Here is a 20,690-nt window from a genome sequence, read left to right as displayed (position 1 = left end):
GATTTTTAATATTTACTATTTTAATAAAATTTTCCAAAAGAATTCAATTATTTAAAAAGAATTTTAATAATACTCTATGCAAAAAATTATTCTTTTCATAAATATAATAAAAATTTCACAGAAATTCAATTATTTTCAATTTTTTAATATAACTTTCTCCGCAATAAATCAATTATTTTCATAAATATAATATACTTTTTTACGCAGAGATTCAATAATTTTTATGAATAATAAAACTCATCGCCAAATTCCAAATATTTAAAAAATTTTTAAATAAATTCCCGTCAAGAATTCAATTATTTTTATAAATAGCTAAATTCTTCGCTGAATTTCAATTATTTTCAAAATTTTTATGAAAATTCTTCTCAAAATTTCAATTATTTTTCAAAAATTTCCTCAATTCAATGATTTTTAATATTTACTATTTTAATACAATTTTCCAAAAGAATTCAATTATTTAAAAGAAATTTTAATAAAATCTACGCGCAAAGTTTCAGTTATTTTCATAAATAATGAAACATTCAAAGTAATTACACTGTAATATTACAAAATTCAAAGTAATTTCACTATTTATAATCGAATTTGCATACATTTTTTGGAAACAAATTAATTATTTAAAAAATTTATGTAAAATTCTTCCCAATAATTCAATAAATTCATAAATAATAAAATTCTTTTAAGGGATTTAATTATTTTCATAAATAATAAAAATTCTTTTTAGAAATTCAATTATATTTATAAATAATAAAACTCATCGCACAATTTCAATTATTTTTAATAGAATTAAAATTGTATTAAAAATAATTAAAATTTAAATCCTAGAAAAATGTAATTATTCTTCAAATTTTTATTAAAATTCGTCGAAAGAATTTAATTTTTAAAAAATTTATTGATGAAATTCTTTATTGGAATTTAATTTTAAGAAACATTGAATTATTCAATAAATTATTTATTTTTGTATTTAAATAATTGAATTTTCGTAGAATTTATTCTAATAAAAATTAATTTAAAAATGAAGTTCAGTTAATAAATTATTTGAAATTAAAGAAATTCTCGAAAAATGTAATTATTCTAAAAATTTTGTTAAAATTCGTCAAGAGAATTCAATTATTTAAAAATTTTTTGATAAAATTCTCGATGAAAATTCAATTTTCAGAAACAAAGACAGAAATAAATTATTAATTTTTTTATTGAAATAATTGAATTTTCGTGGAATTTTCTAATTCTAAAAATTGATATATAAATGAATTTCAGTTATAATGAATTATTTGAAATTAAAGAAATTCTCGAAAAATATAATTATTCTTAAAAATGTTGTTAAAATTCGTCGAAAGAATTCAATTATTTAAAAAATTTGTTAAAAAAATTATTCATGAGAATTCAATTTTAAGAAACATCCAATTATTCAATAAATCATTTCTCATAGTGTAAATTAATGATTTTATTACTCGGTTATTTTCAATTATCTCCATGTTTTTAATAATAAAAATAATAAAATTAATTTAATTAAATATTTATTTAATATTTAATATTTTAAATATTTTAAATATTTTTTTTATTTTTTAATATTTTATTTATTTAATTTATTTATTTATTTTTTTTTAAATTTATAAAAATTAAAAAAAAAATTGAGCTCCAACAACAGTGAAATTGCTTTAGAGGCACACAATTCATTTCCACGGCCCTGAAAATTAAATTGTTGGCGCGTGCGCAATTTACCATAAATGTAAAGTTTCTTATCCCTCCCACAGAGGGAGAGAGAGAGGAGAGGGAGGAATACAATTTTTTCCACCCATTTTTTTTTTTTGTTATTTTCATGTGAGTGACAGTGAACGTAAGAAGAGGAAAAAACAAAAAAAAAAGAAGCCTACAAATGGGTTGAAGTGAAGAAAAGAAAATATCCTCAAATGATCCTGAGGGAAATATAATAAATCTTGGGAGGAAAATTTTTTCATCGCTTCGCATGTAAGACACACACCATCACAAATAAAATTTGGGACATGCGCACACGATGGTACAAACTGCTCATCACCTGGTGTGTTTTGGTTTTTTTCATTTTCCTCACAACACGAGTGCTTCTTGATAAAGGCCTCAACCAACCAATTTCAATCAGGGAGGAACGTTTAGAGAGATCGGAAAATGCGCATCTGCAACAGGAAGTACCGACTGGTGCGAGCTTCAGAGATGTTAAATTACCGTAGTTAATAGCCCTAATTACCGCTGTAATTACCCCCCCCCCCCCCCTCTTCCCCCTTCTCCTAAAACGCTTATAAGATTTATCGCATATTTAACGTGAAGGAAAATATATTCTAACGATCAATATTCCTCCGTTCATTTCTGTGTTGAATTAGGAATTTTTTTTAATATCAATTTTTATTTCCAGAAATTTTTTTTATTTATTTTAATTATTTTATTTTAATTATTCATTCTGTGAGTGTAGTTTTATGACTAAACATTTCCTGCACTTTTTGAATTATAATTTTTTTAATTTCACATATAATATATAAAATTATTTTTAATTACATTGAAAAAGAAATTTATTTCATTTAAATAACCGATTAATTGACTATTGATTAATTGACATCAATTAAATATTTAATTAAATCAAATAATATTTATTGAAGTCAATTAAATATGGTTCAATTCATATTTGCTTCAAATACTGAAATTATTGGTTCAAATACCATTTAATTCACTCCAATAAATATTATTTGATTTAATACGCAACTTGCAAACTTGGAAAACCTGGAAATGTCAGGGAATTTTATAAACCTTGAAAAAACTTGGAAAAGTCAGGGAATTTTGATCGAAATTTTGGAAAATTGTTTATTGTATTTTTTCTTGAAACCTAATTTTACTTCAATATTTCAACATTAATTCAATTTTAGAAGTTTACAATTTCCATAAATAGTTAATCTTCAAAAGATTTTGATTTAAAATTTTGTAAAATTTCAATTTTAAATCAATTTAATTAGAAATTTTAAAGAACTTTGATTTTTGAAAAATTTTAATAATTCAAAATCTTCTAAAAAATTAGTTAAATTTAAAAATATTTAATTTATTAAAATATATTTGAAAATATTTAATTAATTATTAAAAATAATGGATTTATAGAAGAATTTTAGTTAAGGGCATTTGAACCATTATGACGTCATAGTTTGTGCAAAGCATTTTGATCTAAAGCCATGACGTCATAATGGTTCAAATGCCCTTAAAAACACTAAAAAAAATTGAATTTTGAAGAAGTTAGAAATTATTGCAGAAATTCAATTATTTTCAAAAGTAATAAAATTCTTATTACAAAATGCAATTATGTTGAAAATTTACAAAAAAAAATCTCTACAAAATCCCAATTATTATCTTTATAAATAAAAAAAATTCTTCTTTCAAATTCAATTATTTTTAAAAAATTTTAATATTTCTGTGCCAAAATTTCAATTACTTTCAAAAACATTCCTCATTTCAATGATTTTTAATGTCTACTATGTTAATAAAATTACCCAAAAGAATTCAATTATTTAAAAGAAATTTAATAAAATTTTACGCAAACATTTCATTATTTTCATATAAATAATAAAAATTTCCCAGGAATTCAAATATTTACTAATTTTTTATAAATTTCTTCTCAATAATTCATTTATTTTCAGAAATAATAAAACACATCGCAGAATTTCAATTATTTTTAATACAATTTCAATCGAATTTCTTGAAAAAGTAACTATTCTAAAATTTTTTTTAAAAATTCGTCAAAAGAATTCAATTATTTAAAAATTTGTTATAATAAAATTCTTTATAAGAATTAAATTTTAAGAAACATTTAATTATTCAATAAATTGATTACTTTTTTATTTTAATAATTAAATTCTCGTAGAATTTTGTAATAAAAATTGATTTAAAAATGAATTCCATAAATAATAATTAAATATTTAAAATATTTAGAAAAGAAATTATTGTTTTCGAATAATTTAACAATTAAAGATATTCGTAAATAAATTTAACAGAACATTTTTTTCAAAAAAAATTTTTTCTCTTTTATTTTCTAAAAATTCGAAAATTTTCAGTTTTATTTTCAATTGAATATTCTAAATGAAAAATAGAATTTATAAACATTTTTTTCCTTTATTTTTCAAAAACTTTGAATTTTATTAAAACAATTGAAATTAAAAAATAGAATTGATTAATTATTTTCAAAAATTTTCCTCAATATTTAATAATTTTTAATATTTACTATACTTTAATAAAAAAAATCCAAAAGAATTTAATTAGTTAAAAAAATTTTTAATAAAATTCTACGCAAACATTTAATTATTTTCATAAATATTAAAACTCATCGCAGACTTTTAATTATTTTTTTAATACAATTTTAATGGAATTCCTCGAAAAATGTATAATTATTCTTAAAATATTAAAATTTATCAAAGAAAATCAATTATTTTAAAAACCTTTGCTACAATTTATTTATTAGAATTTAAGTATTATTTTCAATCCAGTTTTAAATAAATTTTTTTTAAAATTTTAAATCATTTTCAGAAATTTTAATAAAATTCTTTGTAACAATTCAATTTTTTTTGAAAATAATTTTAATAAAATTCTTCATATAGAAATTTAATTAATTTCAAAAATTCTCGTCAAAATTCAATTATCTTTATAAATAACAAAATTATTATTTAATTATTTTTAATACACAATTTTCATCAAATTTCTCAAAAAAGGCAATTATTCTTAAAAATATTTATTAAAATTTATCAAGAGAATTTAATTATTTAAAAATTTTTTTGATAAAATTCTTTATGAAAAATTCAATTTTAAGAAACATTTATCTAATGTAATAAAATATTTATTTTTGTATTTAAATAATTGAATTCTCATAGAATTTTCTAATAAATAATTGAATTTTCAAAAAGTTTCAAATTAAAATCTTGGAAAATTTGAACTTTTCATACATTTAATTAAAAACTCTGTAGAATTAATTTTTTTCAAAAAGTTTAGTGGAATTTTTTTTTTATTATTTGAAGTTTTTAATTTCTAATAGTATATTTATTTGAAGAATGTCAGAATAATCGAAATTTTGTAAAATTAAATTGTAAACAAAAAGATTTGAAAACTGTGAAAGAACTTTTTCAAAAATTATTTTAAAAAATTGATTTAAAGAAGAATTTGAGTTGAAAATTCTAGTAATGAATAATCGAAATGATAAAAATAAATTTTATTTATTTATTTATAATAATATAAATAATAATAATAATAATAATAATAATAAATAATAAAAAAATAAGTATTTGTCTGATAGAATACGAATTTTTCTACTGCGAAGAAAATATATTGATTTTTTTCGAATGTCTGACTATACCCGGAATATTCTACTTGAAGAAGGGGTATTTTTTCCAATTTTCTCCTAACGTTGAAGAAAAAATTGATTCTTCATTTTAATTAATCGTATTTTTTGTCTGACAATACACAGGACCTTACCACTGATGAAAGTCTGACATTGTACGGAATTTTCTACTTCAACAAGTCATTAAGAAGTATTAATTATTTTTTGCTAATTTTGTCTGGCTGTACACAGGACTTTACTACTGTTTATTACTGAGCGATGATATATTATGTCTGACACAATAGAGAATTTTCTCCTTAGAGAAGTCTTTAGGAGACAATAATTAATCGTAGAGTCTATTTTGTCTGACCATACACAGGACCTTACTATTGATTATAGTATAAAAGGAAATTTTGTCTGATACAATACGGAATTTTTCCCTTGAACAACTTTTTTTTTATGAAATATTAATTAATTGTATAATTTTGTCTTTACCACTGTCTATAGCTATTTCACGAAATATAATGTCTGACATAATACGGAATTATTCCCTTGAAGAAGTTTTTCATTTTGAAATATTAATTAATCGCGCATTATTTTTGTCTGACTATACATACGACTCTACTACTGATTACTGTTAACACAGCGTTGTGTTATGTCTGACACAACAGGGAATTTTTTCCTTGAAAAAGTAAAAAAAAAGTAAAAAAAAAAAATTTAATTAATTTTTTTATTTTTAATTAATTTGTCTCATAATTTTGTCTGACTGTATATAAACCTTTACTACTGTTTCCTTTCGATGGAATATCACGTCTGACACAACAGAGAATTTTCTCCTTAAAGTAGTATTTTAGAAAATATTAATTATTATTAATAATTACTCGGCAGTTTTGTCTGGCCATACACAAGACTTTACTACTGATTATTACTATTCTTCAGTGACGAAATAGTTTGTCTAAAATAATACGGAATTTTTCCCTTAAAAAACTTTTTTAAATAATAATTTTTAGTTTTTAGACTTTTTATTAATTAATCTCTCAATTTTGTCTGACTATATATAGGACTATACTACTGTTTATAGTAACTTATTGTCTGACACAATACGGGACTTTTCCCTTCAAGTAGTTAGGGAACGTCCATATAAACTACGTAGACCAATTTTTTGGAAATTTTAACCCCCCCCCCTCCCCCACGTGGACACAATTACATGTATTAGCGCCATTTTTTCCTCTTATGGTAGACAATTGCTTGACCCCCCCCCCCCCTCCCCCTAGACGTGCTACGTAGTTTATGAACGTTCCCTTATTAAAGTAAACAAATAAAATTTATTAAAATATAATTTCGATGAAATTTGACAAAAATTTTCAATTGTTTCAATTTTTTAAAATTATTTTCGGAAATACAATTATTTTCAAAAAATTTTAATTCCATTTTTTCAAAAAACATTTTTTCGGAAATGAAATGAAAAACCTCATGAAATTTAATTATTTCTAAAAAGTTTCAACTGTAATTCTTCCAAAATTCAATTATTTTTTTTCGAATTTTTGAATAAAATTATTGAAAAACTTTAAGAATTTTTAAAGAAAAATAATGTAATTAATAATTTTTTAAAATAAAAATTGTAATATTATTTTTATACTTTTGCTTCTCGTAAATTTTCAAGGAATTTAATTTAAAAACCTCTTAAGATTTAATTAATTCCCAATAGAAAATTTTTAAAAATGAAAAATAAAATTCTTTAAAATATAAAAATTTACAATTAATTGTTGTTTCAATTTTTTAAAATTATTTTCTGGAATTCGAGTATATCTTTAAAAAAATTTAATTACTATTTTTCAAAAACCTAATTTTTTCAGAATTTCGAAATTAAATCTTTCAATTTTTCAATCATTTTTGTAAAATTAATTTTACATGAAATGTAATTATTTCTAAAGAATCCTACTTTAACAATTTTAATTATTTTCTAAAGTTTTAATTATAAAATTCTTTTTTAAATCAATTAATTCAATTATATAATTACAAAAATAAATAATTCATAGAATAATTAATTATTTTTAAAAATTGCAACTGTACTTCTTTATTGAGTTTTTAAAATTGATGTTAAATTTTCTTACTCCACTTATTTAATTATTTGCAAATTGACTGTCAAACTTTTAAACTAACAATTTTCAATGAATTTTGTTAGAAATTTTAAAGATTAGTTAGGTTTTCAAAAATTTTAATTGACATTTTTAATAAAATTCTTGTCAAAATTCAATTATTTTAAAAATTTTTAATAAAATTCTTGGCAAAATTCAATTTTTAAAAAAAATTTTAATAAAATTTATGGCTAAATTTCAATTATTTTAAAAAATTTTCCTCAATTTAATATGAATTTTATTATTTACAAAAATTCTTTATGAGAATTCAATTTTAAGAAACATTCAATTGTTTAATAAAATATTTATTTTTATAGTTAAATAATTGAATTCTCGTAGAATTTTTTAATAAAAATTGATTTAAAAATGAATTTCAGTTAAACTTTTAGATTTGAATATTTATTATTTAAATTATTCAAATATTCAAATAATATATTTAAATATAAAAAGCATTATAGCATGAATTTTAAGAAATAATTGAATTTTGAAAATGTTTCAAATTAAATTCTTCAAAAATCTTAATTTTTTATACTTATAACCAACAATTCTGTAGAATTAATTATTTTAAAAAAGTTCAATTGGATTTTTTTCTGAAATTATTTAAAGTGTTTACTTTTTAAGACATTTATTCAATTGAAAATTTTCTGAATGGAAAATGGATTTGAAAATTCTCAAAGAATTTTTCCAAAAATTATTAAAGATAATTTTTTTAAAGATGACTTTTATTTAAAAATTCTAGAAAATAACAATAATTGAATTAAAATGATGAAAATAATTTTGAGAAAATTACAGTAAAAATATTTCTATTATATAAAATAATGATCTTATCACTCGGTTATATTTAATTTTTTCATTTTTTATAATAAATATTCTTATAAATTATTAAATTTCAAAAAAGTTCGAATTTGAAATTTTTGAAAATCTTGATTCCTGTGGAAAAATAATATAATGATTAAATATTTATTGAAAAAAAGAAGTTATTGATGTTTTCGAATAATTTTTACAATCGTTTTTAACAAATAGAAATTTTGTAAATATTTTTTTCAAAATAAATTTAAAATTTCTTAAAGAGAATTTGATTTATAACATTTTTTACTTTAATAGCCAGACTAAATATTGCAAAATGTATTTTAAATTTCAGCTGAAATTTAAAATACATTTTCAATATTTAGTCTGACTTTACTCGGCATTTTCTACTTAAAAAGGACACTAACATTCGAAATGTTGTCTGGCCATATTCGACATTTTCTACTTAAAAAGAGGAAATAGTTTAATTCTTTGGGGAAATTTCATTTAAATTTTTTTTTAAATTTTCTTTTGCAAAAAATGTTACTGCTTATAAAAATAATTGATTTGTGTCGAAAGATTCATTAAAATTTTAGAAAATAATTCATTTTTTTTGAAAAATATTGAAAATTTAAAAAGAATTGAATTCTTTCATGAAATTTTATTAAAATTGTATTAAAAATAATTGAATTTTTGCCAAAATTGTTACTATTTTAAAAAATAATTGAATTTTTTCGAACGATTTAATAAAATTTTAGAAAATAATTGAATTTTTTTTGAAAAATATTAAAAATTTAAAAAAATTGATTTTTTTTAAAGAAATTTTATTAATATTGCATTCGAAGTGTTGTCTGACCATATTCAAAATTTTCTACTTAATAAGTGATGAAAGATTAAAAATTTCAAAGGACTAACCACCAACGTATGAAGTCCAACGTCTGACCATATTCGGAATTTTCCACTTAAAAAGCGATAAAAAATTAAAAATTTCAAAGGACCAACGCAACGTATGAAGTGTTATGTCTGACCACATTCGGAATTTTCTACTTTTCCACCTTTATATTATTATATAAAATCCCCTCTATAATCAGAGTCGATAAAAAAAAAAAAAAAAAAAAAAAAAAATCTTTTTAGAAAACTATCTTTTTCAGGTGCTCCCCTCTACGCTGCCGGTTCCTATATGTCAGGAAGACAGCCAGAAAATACAAGTTTCTGCAATTGGCACTACAATCTACCTCAAGAATTTTTTTTCCTACAGTCAAAAATCAGTGGCACTCCTGAAGCTGGAATAAAAGGGCCTTACAGAATTCTTCCTCAAATTATCCAAGAATCAACAACAGCAAAAGAAATTCCCAAAATCACACTTTGTACCCACTCGACTGCCGATCAAGTCTACTCGATCGTCGAACTCGCAAAAAGATGGGAGGGACCCCTAAGTTTTTCCATTTTTGCACCCGGACTCGATGCCGGTTTGGCAATCGCACTTCTAAATCGAGCCTGCTACTGCGAACCAACCATGTCCAAGGTCATTTTTCTTCTTTCATTAATTTTTTTCGCACTTAAAATTTTTTAATCCCTCAAATTTTGTAATTTATTTCTTCTTTTATTATTTTTTTCACTTTTGACTCAATATTTTAAATCTCTTACATTTTTCTTCTTCTATTTGTTTCACCTTCCATTCCTTTAAAAATCTTAAATCTCTTTAAATTTTTCTTCCTTTATTATATACTTTCTTCACTTATGACTCTCTTAAAAATTTTAAATCCCTCAAGTTATTCTTCTTTTATTATTTTTTCTCACTTTTGAATCCCTTATAAATGTTAAATCCCTCTAATTTTTCTTTTCTCTGACAAGAAAAATTTTTGCTTCTTAAATTTAATTTTTATTATTATTATACTAGCCAAATTATCCCCGCGCAAGCGCGCGGGAATGTTATATTGCACTGTTTATTGTAAACAATTTCAAGTAATTTTAATTTAAGTAATAATTAAATAATCAATTTTCACTAATAATAAAATTTTTCATGATAATTCAAATTTTTAAAAAAATTTTTGATTAAATTCTAAACATGAATCTAATTATTTTCATAAATAATAAAACTTATCGAATGATTTCAATTATTATTTTTAATACTATTTTAAATTAATAATCGAAAAATTCAGTTATTTTCACAAATAAAGTTTTCCACTAGAATTCAATTATTTAAACTAATAAAATTTTCATAATATTTATTATATTTCGAAAAAATTAATTATTTAAAACAATGTTCATAAAATTCTTATGAAGAATTCAATTACTTTAAAAAATAATAAATTTTTTTACAGAAATTCAATTCTTTTTAAACATTTTAATAAACTTTTCCGCAATAATTCAATTATTTTCAAAAATAATAAAATTCTTCTATGAAATTAAATTATTTTTGAGAATTATAATAAAATTCTTAGCAACTATTCAATTATTTTCATAAATAATAAAATTCATAGCAGGATTTCAATTATTTTTAATACAATTTTACAGTAATTATTTTTAAAAACTTAATTTCAATTCCACGAAAAAATCAATTATTTAAAAAAATGTTTTTTTAATATTTTTTGGAAGGATTGAATAATTATTTTCAAAAATTTAATAAAATTGTTCGAAAGAAATTAATTGTTTTAAATACAATTTTAATTAAATAATTCAATTATTTTTAAAAATTTTAACAATATTTTTTCTAAGAATTCAATTATGTCGATAAATAAGAACATTACTCCCGAAAATTCAATTATTTTGAGGTATTTTAATAAAATTCTTTTCAGAATTCAATTGTTTTCATAAATAAGAATATTCATCACAATAATTCAATTATTTTTAAAAATAATAATTTTCTTCTTGGAATTACATTATTTTAAAAAAAATTCTAATAAATCGTTCATAAGAATTCAATTATTTTCAAAAAAGTTTAATAAAATTTCCAAACATTCAATTATTGACAAATTTTTTAATAGAATTCTTTGTAAAATTTAATTATCATTAAAAACTTTTCGCAATTCAATGATTTTCAATATCTACTATTATCAAAAAATTTCCAAACAGAATTCAATTATTTAAAAAATGGTTTGTAAAAATTTTCGTAAGAATTCAATTCAATTTTTATAAATATTAAAATTCCTTGATGAATAATAAAATTCGTTGCAGGAATTCAATTTATTGAAAGGATGAGAAAAAAGTAAATATTTTTGATGAAAATTAGGAAAAAGTCAGGAAAATAAAAAATATGGAATGGAATTTTTTTCAATTTTGTGAAGTGAATAAAACGAGTTTTTCTTTGACATTGAAAAAAAATGACAATAACCCACAAAAATTAATTTTCAAAACAAACAAATGAATGAATTCTAAGAAGAAAATTTATTATTCACAAAAATTAATTTAATCTTGCGCTTAATTTTACTACATACAAAAATAAATGAAATTGTTTCAAAGAATTTATTAAAATTTTAGAAAATAATTGAATTTATGCAAAAAATATTAAAATTAAAAAAAATTGAATTCTATTATGAAATTTAATTAGAATTGTATAAAAAAAATTGAATTTTTTCGAAAAATATTAAAAGTTAAAAAACATTTTAATTCTTTCATGAAATTTCATTAAAATTGTATTGAAAATAATTGTATTTTTGCATGAAATTTTAATTAAAATTGTATTAAAAATAATTGAATTTTTTCAAAAAATATTGAAAATTAAAAAAAAATTTGACATCTTTCATGAAATTTAATTAAAATTGTCTTAAAAATAATTGAATTTTTGCCAAAAATGTTACTATTTCTAAAAATAATTGAATTGTATCGAAGGATTCATTAAAATTTTAGAAAATAATTGAATTTTTTCGAAAAATATTAAAGACTAAAAAATATTGAAAATTGAAAAAAAATTGAATTCTTTCATGAAATTTTATTAAAACTGTATTAAAATTAATTGAATTTTTTCAGAAAATTAAATTTACAAAAAAATTGAATTCTTTCATGAAATTTAATTAAAACTGTATTAAAAATAGTAGAATTTTTGCAAACATTTTATTGCTTAATAAAATAATTAAATCGAAATTTTAGAAAATAATTAAATTCTTTCGTGAAATTTTATTAAAATTTTTGTTGAAAATAATTGAATTTTTGCAAAGATTTTACTATTTAAAAAAATAATTGAATTGCTTCCAATGATTTATTGAAATTTTAGAAAATAATTCAATCCTTTTGAAATTGTCTTAAACTTCTGTTGAAAATAATTGAATTGTTTTAAAGGATATTTATTAAAATTTTAGAAAATAATTGAATTTTTTCAAAAAATATTAAAAATAAAAAAAATTTGAATTCTCTCATGAAATTTTATTAAAATTGTATTAAAAATAATTGAATTTTTGAAAAGATTTTACTATTTAATAAAATAATTTTCAATTAAATTGAAATTTTAGAAAATAATTGAATTTTTTCGTAAACACATAAAAGTCATTAAAATATAAATAAATATAAATTTATTTCAATGAAATTTGACAAAATTTTCAATTGTTTCAATTTTTTAAAATTATTTTCGGAAATACAATTATTTAAAAAAAAAAATTTGAGTACCTCCTCAAAGAAGTCAAGAAACAATTTTTCGGAATTTTTTCAATTAAATTATTCAAAACTTCAAATTTAAAAACTTATTCTTATTTATTTTTCGACAGGAATTAAAATTTTAAATAATTTCAATGAAAAACCTCATGAAATTTAATTATTTCTAAAAGTTTCAACTGTAATTCACTATAATTCTTACAAAATTAAATTATTTTTTTAGAATTTTTGAATAAAACTATATTGAAAAACTTTAAGAATTTGTAAAGAAAAATAATGTATAGGTAATTGATAATTTTTTAAAATAAATATTTTAATATTTTATTATTTTTGCTTCCCTTAAGTTTTTTAAGGAATTTAATTTAAAAACTTTTTAAAATTTTATCAATTCCTAAAATTCTTGTTATAACGCTTTAAATATTCAATTATTTTCTAAAATTTAAACTGAAATTTTTTTAATCAATTGCTATCCGAATTAAACGACGAGAATTGAATTATTTAAATAGAATAATTTTTGTAAATTTTTAAAATAATGTATTTTCAAAAATCCAATTATAATTTATAGATAATTTTTAAAGATAAAAAAATATAAAATTTTACAAAATTTCCAACAGTTTCAATTTTCTAAAATTATTTTCGACAATTCCAGTATATCTTCAAAAAATTGTAATAACTGTTTTTTAAAAACCTAATTTTTTCAGAATCTCCAAATTAAATCTTTCAAATTTTAATCTTTTTTGTAAAATTAATATTTAAATACATATTGTTCTTTATTTGCTTAAAATTTCGATTTTCGAAACAATTGGAAAATTTTTTTATGAAAATTTCAACTGCAAGTCTTTTAAAATCCAATTTTTTTTTAGAATTTTTAAATAATATTATTATAAGTTTCAACTAAAATTCTTTTTTAAATCAATAATAAATAATTTTGATAATCAATTCTTATCAAAATTCAGTTATTTAAAATATACAAAAATGTATTTAAATTAAATACATAAATTCATAGTATAATTAATTATTTTTAAAAATTGCAACTGAACCTTTTTATTGAGTTTTTGAAATTGGGGTTAAATTTTCGTACTCCACTTATTTTATTATTAAAAAAATTAACTGTCAACCTTTTGACATAACAATTCGAACTATAAAACAAAAAATTTGAATAAAACAACACTAACTTCACGTGAGGACAAATTATGGCGATTATTATAATTTATTTAAATTTTAATTAATTAAATTATTATAATATAATAATAATAAATAATAATAATAGTACCTGGTAGTAGTAATAATAATAAATAATAAATAATATTAATAGTAAAATGACTTGCTGATGATTGACAATGATTTGTGAATAATTCCAGGAAAATTCAATATTAATAAAATAATATAATATTAAAAATATTGATAATAATAATAATAATAATGAAAGCAATAAAGATTAATATCTTTAATACCTCTTGGAATAAATTTTGACAGGTTTCAGTTCATCTAATATTCCCTGCTGGCCGACCGCCGGCTTTAGGAGACTTTAGTCGCTTCAAGGGAGATTGTGCGGCTTCGGATCTTCAATGGAGGGAAGCTGCGACCGAAAGAAAACAAAGGGGAATGACGTATCCGATAAATGTTGCGAGGAACATTGCTCGTGTACAAGCACAAACTGATCGTGTCCTCGTCTCCGACATAGAGCTTCTGCCGAGTGCAAAAATGGCTTCGGGCTTTCAGCAAATGCTCCAAGAACGATCGACGAGAAATAATGTCGTCTTTGTTCTTCCCGTTTTTGAAATTGAAGCTAATGAGGAGCCGCCGAGCAATAAAAATCAACTGCTCACCGCACATCGAGTTGGATCGGCTGTTTATTTTCACAGGCATGTCAATAATTAATTAATAATTATTCAATAAATAATAATTATGCCCCAGTTTTGAAAAAATTCTTTTTTTTTATAATGTAAATTAATTTTATCAAAATTGAGACAAAAAACGAATCGAAACACTTTCGATTCGTTTTTTGTCTCAATTTTGATATCCTTAGAAAAACTGTGAAAATTTATCAAATTTTATCAAAGTACAATTAATGTTGTTAGCTTGGACTAAAAATTACTACTCTCTAAATTTGAACTAGTAAAAATTTTTACTAATTTAAATTAGTGACTGACTTTTTGCTTTTTAATCAGTGAATTTTAATACCAAAAAAGTGGAAATTACTATATTTTCTTTTGAAATAGTAAATTTTACTATAATAAATAGTAATTTCTCCTAATCTATATTAATCATCGTTATATTCCGGTAATAGTTTAATATTGAAATTAATATTCAGTTTAAAGTTAGTTGTTGTTTGCTTTTTTGTTTCTTAACTTTTTTAATAACTTTTCTTTATAAATATTTTCAATTAAAAATTAAAAATTTTAAATTTTAATTAAATTTATTTAAATTTAAATTTATTAAATAAATAAATTTAAATTTATTTATTTAAATTTTAAATTTTGAATTAAAAATAATCGAATTGTTGCATAGAAATATAATAAAAAAATTTGATAACAATAGAATTCCTTCGACGCATTTTATTATTTAGGAAAATAATAAAATTCTTGAGAAGAATTTTGTTAAAATTTTTGAAAATTCTAATTAAATTCTTTTTAAAAAATTTGTTTGAATCTATTTTTTTAATAATGGAGTTTCTTTAATAATTTTAATTAAAATTTTTGAAAATAATTCAATTTTATGTACAATTTTTATCAAGTTTTTTAAAATAATTGTGTTTATTAATAACTAAAATTTAACATTTAATTATTGAATATTATTAAAATTTGAGAAAATAATTCAATTGTTTTGAAAAATTTTTATAACGAATTAAAAAAAAATTAAATTCTTTCGTGAAATTTTATTGAAAATAATCGAATTTTTGCAAAGAATTTTACTATTTATTTAAATATAATTGATTTGTTTTGAAGGATTTATTAAAAGATTAGAAAATAATTGAAATTTTTTGAAAAATATTATGAAAATTCTTTTTTAATTAAATTTTTTATTAAATTTTATTAAAATTGTATTAAAAATAATTAAATTTTTGCAAAAAATTTTTGGAAAATAAGTTTAAATAAATTTTTAGAAAATAATTGAATTCTTTTGAATTTTTTTAAAAATTGTATTAAATATAATTGAATTTTTGCAAAGAGTTTTACTATTTACACATATAATTGAATTTTTTCAAAAGATTTAATAAAATTTTAGAAAATAATTGAATTCTTTTGAAATATTTTATATCGAAATAAGAACAAAATTAAATTCAATTGTGAAAATTTTCGAAAGTAATTGAATTTTTTCGAAGATTTTATAACGAATTAAGAAAAAATTTGAATTCTTTCGGAAAATTTTTTTGAAAATAATTGAAATTGTGCAAAGATTTTACTATTTAAGAAAATAATTGAATTCTTTCGAGAAAATGTAATTAAAATTGCATTGAAAATAATATAATTCTTGGCAAAATTTTTATTGAAATTCTTTAAAATGATTGAATTGTTTTTAAAAAATTATATTTTATTTCAATATTCTTGAAAAATAGTGGAGTCTTTTTAATAATTTTTACTGAAAATTTTTGAAAGTAATTGAATTATCAATTGAATTATTAATTGAATTTATCAAGAATTGAATTATTTTTAATAATTGTAATAAAATTCTTTGCAAAAAGTCAATTTATAAATAATGAAAATCGTCGTAAAAAGAATTCAATTATTTTTATATAAATAATAAAATTCTTATCAGAATTTCACTTATATTAAATTCCATTTTTAAATGATTTCTTTCTAAAATTTCAATTATATCAATAGATAGTAAATTTTTCACAGGGATTTAGTTATTTTAAATATAATTTTCATAAAATTCTCCTCAATAATTCACTTATTCTTTAAAATTTTACAAAAAATCAATTATTTGCAGAAATAATAAATTTTTTTTGCCAGGAATTTAATTATATTAAAAAGTTTTAATAAAATTCTATTCAATAATTCAATTATTTTTAGAAATAATTAAATTTTTGATGTACTGAAAATCATTGAATACTTGTAAAGTATTTATAAAAAAATTTGACTATAATGGAAATCATTTCAAGAATTTTATCAACATTTTTTCATATAATTGAATTCTTTTGAGAAAATGTAATTAAAATTGTATTGAAAATAATTTAATTCTTGGCAAGAGTTTTATTAAATTTCTTTAAAATAATAAACTTTTTTAAAAATAATTTTTACTGAAAATTTTGAAAATAATTGAATTTTATGAAGAATTTCATTCAAGTTTTTACAATAATCGTGTTTATTATTAATTATTATTAATTAAAAATAATTGAATTTCTCTGAAGAATTTTGTTATTTACAAAAATAATTGAATTTTAACCAAGAATTTTACAATTTATAAGAATAATTGAATTGTTTCCCAGAATTTTTTATCAGAATTGTTAAAAGTAATTGAATTTTTATTAAAACGCAATTGAAAATAATTAAATTTAAATAATATTATTAAAAACAATTGTATTCTTTCGAAAAATTTTATAAAAATTGTATTGAAAATAATTGAATTTCTCCGAAACATTTTATTATTTATAAAAATATTTTAATTCTTGCGAAGAATTTTCTTATTCATAAAAATAATTGAATTGTTTCGAAGAATTTTTTAATTTTTAAAAATAATTGAATTGTTTTGAAGAATTTTATCTGAATTTTTAAAAATATTTGATTTTTTTGAAGGAATTTTATTAAAAAACATTTTTACTACAGTCGAACCTGTCAGAATGCAACTCTATTATAAAAATTTTTTTGTATTCAAAAATGTCCAACAAGAATTATTTACACTTAGTTCCAGAATATTGTAAAAATATTACAAAATTAAATTATAATACAATTTTTTAATGATATTGTTTAATGTAATAAAATTTTAAAAATGGAGTTGCATTCCGACAGGTTCGACTGTAATTCAAATTTAGAAAGTAGTAGAAATACTTTAATAGTAATAATAAAAATAATAATAAATATATATTAATAAAAATACTATTAGTAATAAAAATAATAATAATAATAATAATAATAATAATAATAATAATAATAATAATAATAAAAAGTAAATAAAAGTAAACAAAATGGGAAAAATAATAATAAAAAATATTTTTTTGTGAAATTAAAGATACGTCTGCTCTCACTGTCAAAGATTTCCAGGACTCACACGATGGTTACTACGACCTAATTCCGGTAAAGTGAAGCCGTTTATTATAACAAGAAGGGAAATTCCTAATCACAGATGGGAGCCAGTTTTTATTGGAACTAAAAATGATCCACTTTATACGGAAGATATGACGTGGGAGGGTCGTCAAGATAAAATGGCTCAGGTAATTTTAAGCTGCAATTTTAGATGAAATTACGAATAAATAGAAAGAAGAAGAAGAAAAGAAAACTTAAGCCGAAGGATAAAAACTTTTCACATAAAATATAAAAAATTATGCATATAAAAAAATATGTAAATTATTATAAATAATTAAAATGGAATAATTTTTAGAGTTTTAAAAATTTACAGTAGAATTCCACTTCTTGATTTTTTTTTAATCTTCTTCTCTCTCCCTTTCTCTATCCATTCTGAAAATAGAAAAAATTTTCTAAATATAATTATTGTTATTTAATTCAAATTTAATATTTATACGAAAAATATTAATTAAAATTATCTTATTTTTATAAATAAAATATTTTGTAGATACAAAAACAAAATGGAAAGAGAAAACTATTTAAAAAAGCAAAGAATATTTTATGGATATAAAAACGAAAAAATAGAAAGCAAAGAAAAGTAAAAAAATATTCCAAAAAATATTTTGCAGAGATAGTTTGTAGATAAAAAACGAAAAAATAAAATTAGAAAACTAAAAAGATAAAAGAAAACTAACAAAAAATAATAAAAATTATGTTGTAGATAAAAAAACTAAAAAAAAATTACAAAAAATATTTTGTAGATAAAAAAACGAAAAACTAACATAAAAAGAAAAGGAAAAAAAATTACAAAAAATAATTTCTAGACAAAAAAACTAAAAAAATAAAGTAAAAAGAAAACTAACAAAATTTATATTATTCCAAAAAATATCTTGTAGATAAAAAACAAAAAAATAAAATAGTAAGAAAACTAACAAAAAATATTTTCTAGATACAAGAAGTAAAAAATAACATAGAAAACTAAAAAAAAGTTTATAGATAAAAAAAATGAAAATTAAATAAACAAATAAACCTTACAAACAATATTTTGCGCAGAAATAAATAAAAAATGAAAGAACTAAAAAGTAAAATAGAAAGAAAAATATAAAAAAAAAATTCAAAAGGTAAACAATTATTAATATTTGGATTAATTATAAATTATAATATTCCAGATGTTTGAGATGTGCCTCATGAATTATCGTCTTATAATTCTGGACGGCGCTTTTTTGGTGCACAGACCCGGAATAAAACGCAAAACAATTTCGAATAACAATGAAATGCCATTAATTCGTGCCCAGGAGAGGAGAAATTCCAGAATTTATCAAAATGTTATAAGACGTTTAGTTAAACAATATCATTCGGATCGAAAATGCAGACAATAGTTAGTATAAATTTTAATTAATATATATATAAAGTTCCTAAAGAAATTATTATATTCTCAACAAACCGTAAGGAGAATATTTAAATTATTAAAAAATTATGAAAGTTAGAGTAGTTTTAAAAATACTTTTGAATTTGAAAATTAGAGTAATTTTAAAAATACTTTTGAATACATTTGAATTTCAAAAATTAGAGTAATTAAAAAAAAATTCGAATAAACTTGAAAATTACAGAAAAGCAAAAATAATTTTGAATAGATTTGAAAATTATAGAGTAATTTTGAAAAAAATTTCGAATAAACCTAAAAATTAGAAAAACGCAAAAATAATTTTGAATTTTGCCCGTATGTTTTTCAAATAAATAAATAAAATTATTAGAGTTATTTAGAAATAATTTCGAATAAATAATAAATAAAATTTTCTAAATAATTAATTTTAATTATTTTAAATAGTAAACATTGACTCACAAACAAAAATTAGTGCTTTCACGCTGACAATTATTAATTTTTATATAAAACATTTTAACTTCCTTTGAAAATTGAAAAGAAAGGAAAATTAAATATAGATAAGCAGTGTAGTTAATTATGACAATATTTACTAGAATAATACAATGATTTATATATTATTATTATTATTATTAGCAAATTTTCATTGTAAGAGTAATTAAATTAAATTTTTTAGAAGTAAAAAAATAGTATACATACATTATTTTATAAAGAGATAATATTTTAATAGCTTCGCATCAAGTATAATAAAACAAGTTACGATATAATTATAATTATTATCAATTGTTAAAAATGTTCAAAGGCTTTTGTAAATTTTTTTTTTTTTGCTGTAAGTATATTTATAATAGACAAATTCTTAAAAATAGGAAAAATTGCGTCAATAAATGCTGTGAAAAAATAGTAGTAATAAAATATACATGTTTATGTATAAATACTGTAATGCAAAATTTTCATAATTTTGTAGTTGCACAACAAATTGTAAAAAGCAAAAAATAAAAAATAAAAACAATTGTCTATTTTAAGCTAAAAATTACCATTTTTCGAGAGAATTTTATTATATAGTAAGGAAATATTTTGAATCATTATTTTTTAATTGTAAGAAAAATATTGATATACCAATTTTTTGTGCGGATGTAGAATAATGGAAGAAAATGTACAATGTATAATTAATTAATTATAGAAAAATATGTTTTCCTTTCGCGAAAATAAAAAAAATTGCCTTATGAAAAAAATTAATTTTTATTAATTGAATTAATCCA

At 19.4% G+C, this 20,690-nt stretch overlaps 1 protein-coding gene across 1 annotated transcript; it reads left to right on the top strand.

Annotated features, from left to right (window-relative positions):
- Window positions 1-1,622: 1,622 nt before the first annotated feature.
- LOC122511231 (beta-1,4-glucuronyltransferase 1-like) lies at window positions 1,623-19,519 on the top strand. Its single transcript, XM_043626362.1, has 5 exons — window positions 1,623-2,169; window positions 9,390-9,763; window positions 14,302-14,690; window positions 17,998-18,199; window positions 19,220-19,519. Exons 1-5 carry the CDS (start codon window positions 2,001-2,003, stop codon window positions 19,427-19,429), a joined length of 1,344 nt encoding a protein of 447 aa, XP_043482297.1. The 5' UTR covers window positions 1,623-2,000; the 3' UTR covers window positions 19,430-19,519.
- Window positions 19,520-20,690: the final 1,171 nt, after the last annotated feature.

This window comes from Leptopilina heterotoma, unplaced genomic scaffold (genome assembly GCF_015476425.1).
Source record: "Leptopilina heterotoma isolate Lh14 unplaced genomic scaffold, ASM1547642v1 Lhet_81, whole genome shotgun sequence".
NCBI lineage: Eukaryota > Metazoa > Arthropoda > Insecta > Hymenoptera > Figitidae > Leptopilina > Leptopilina heterotoma.
Note: the sequence above shows the minus strand (reverse complement) of the source record. Positions and strands in the feature narration are given on the sequence as shown.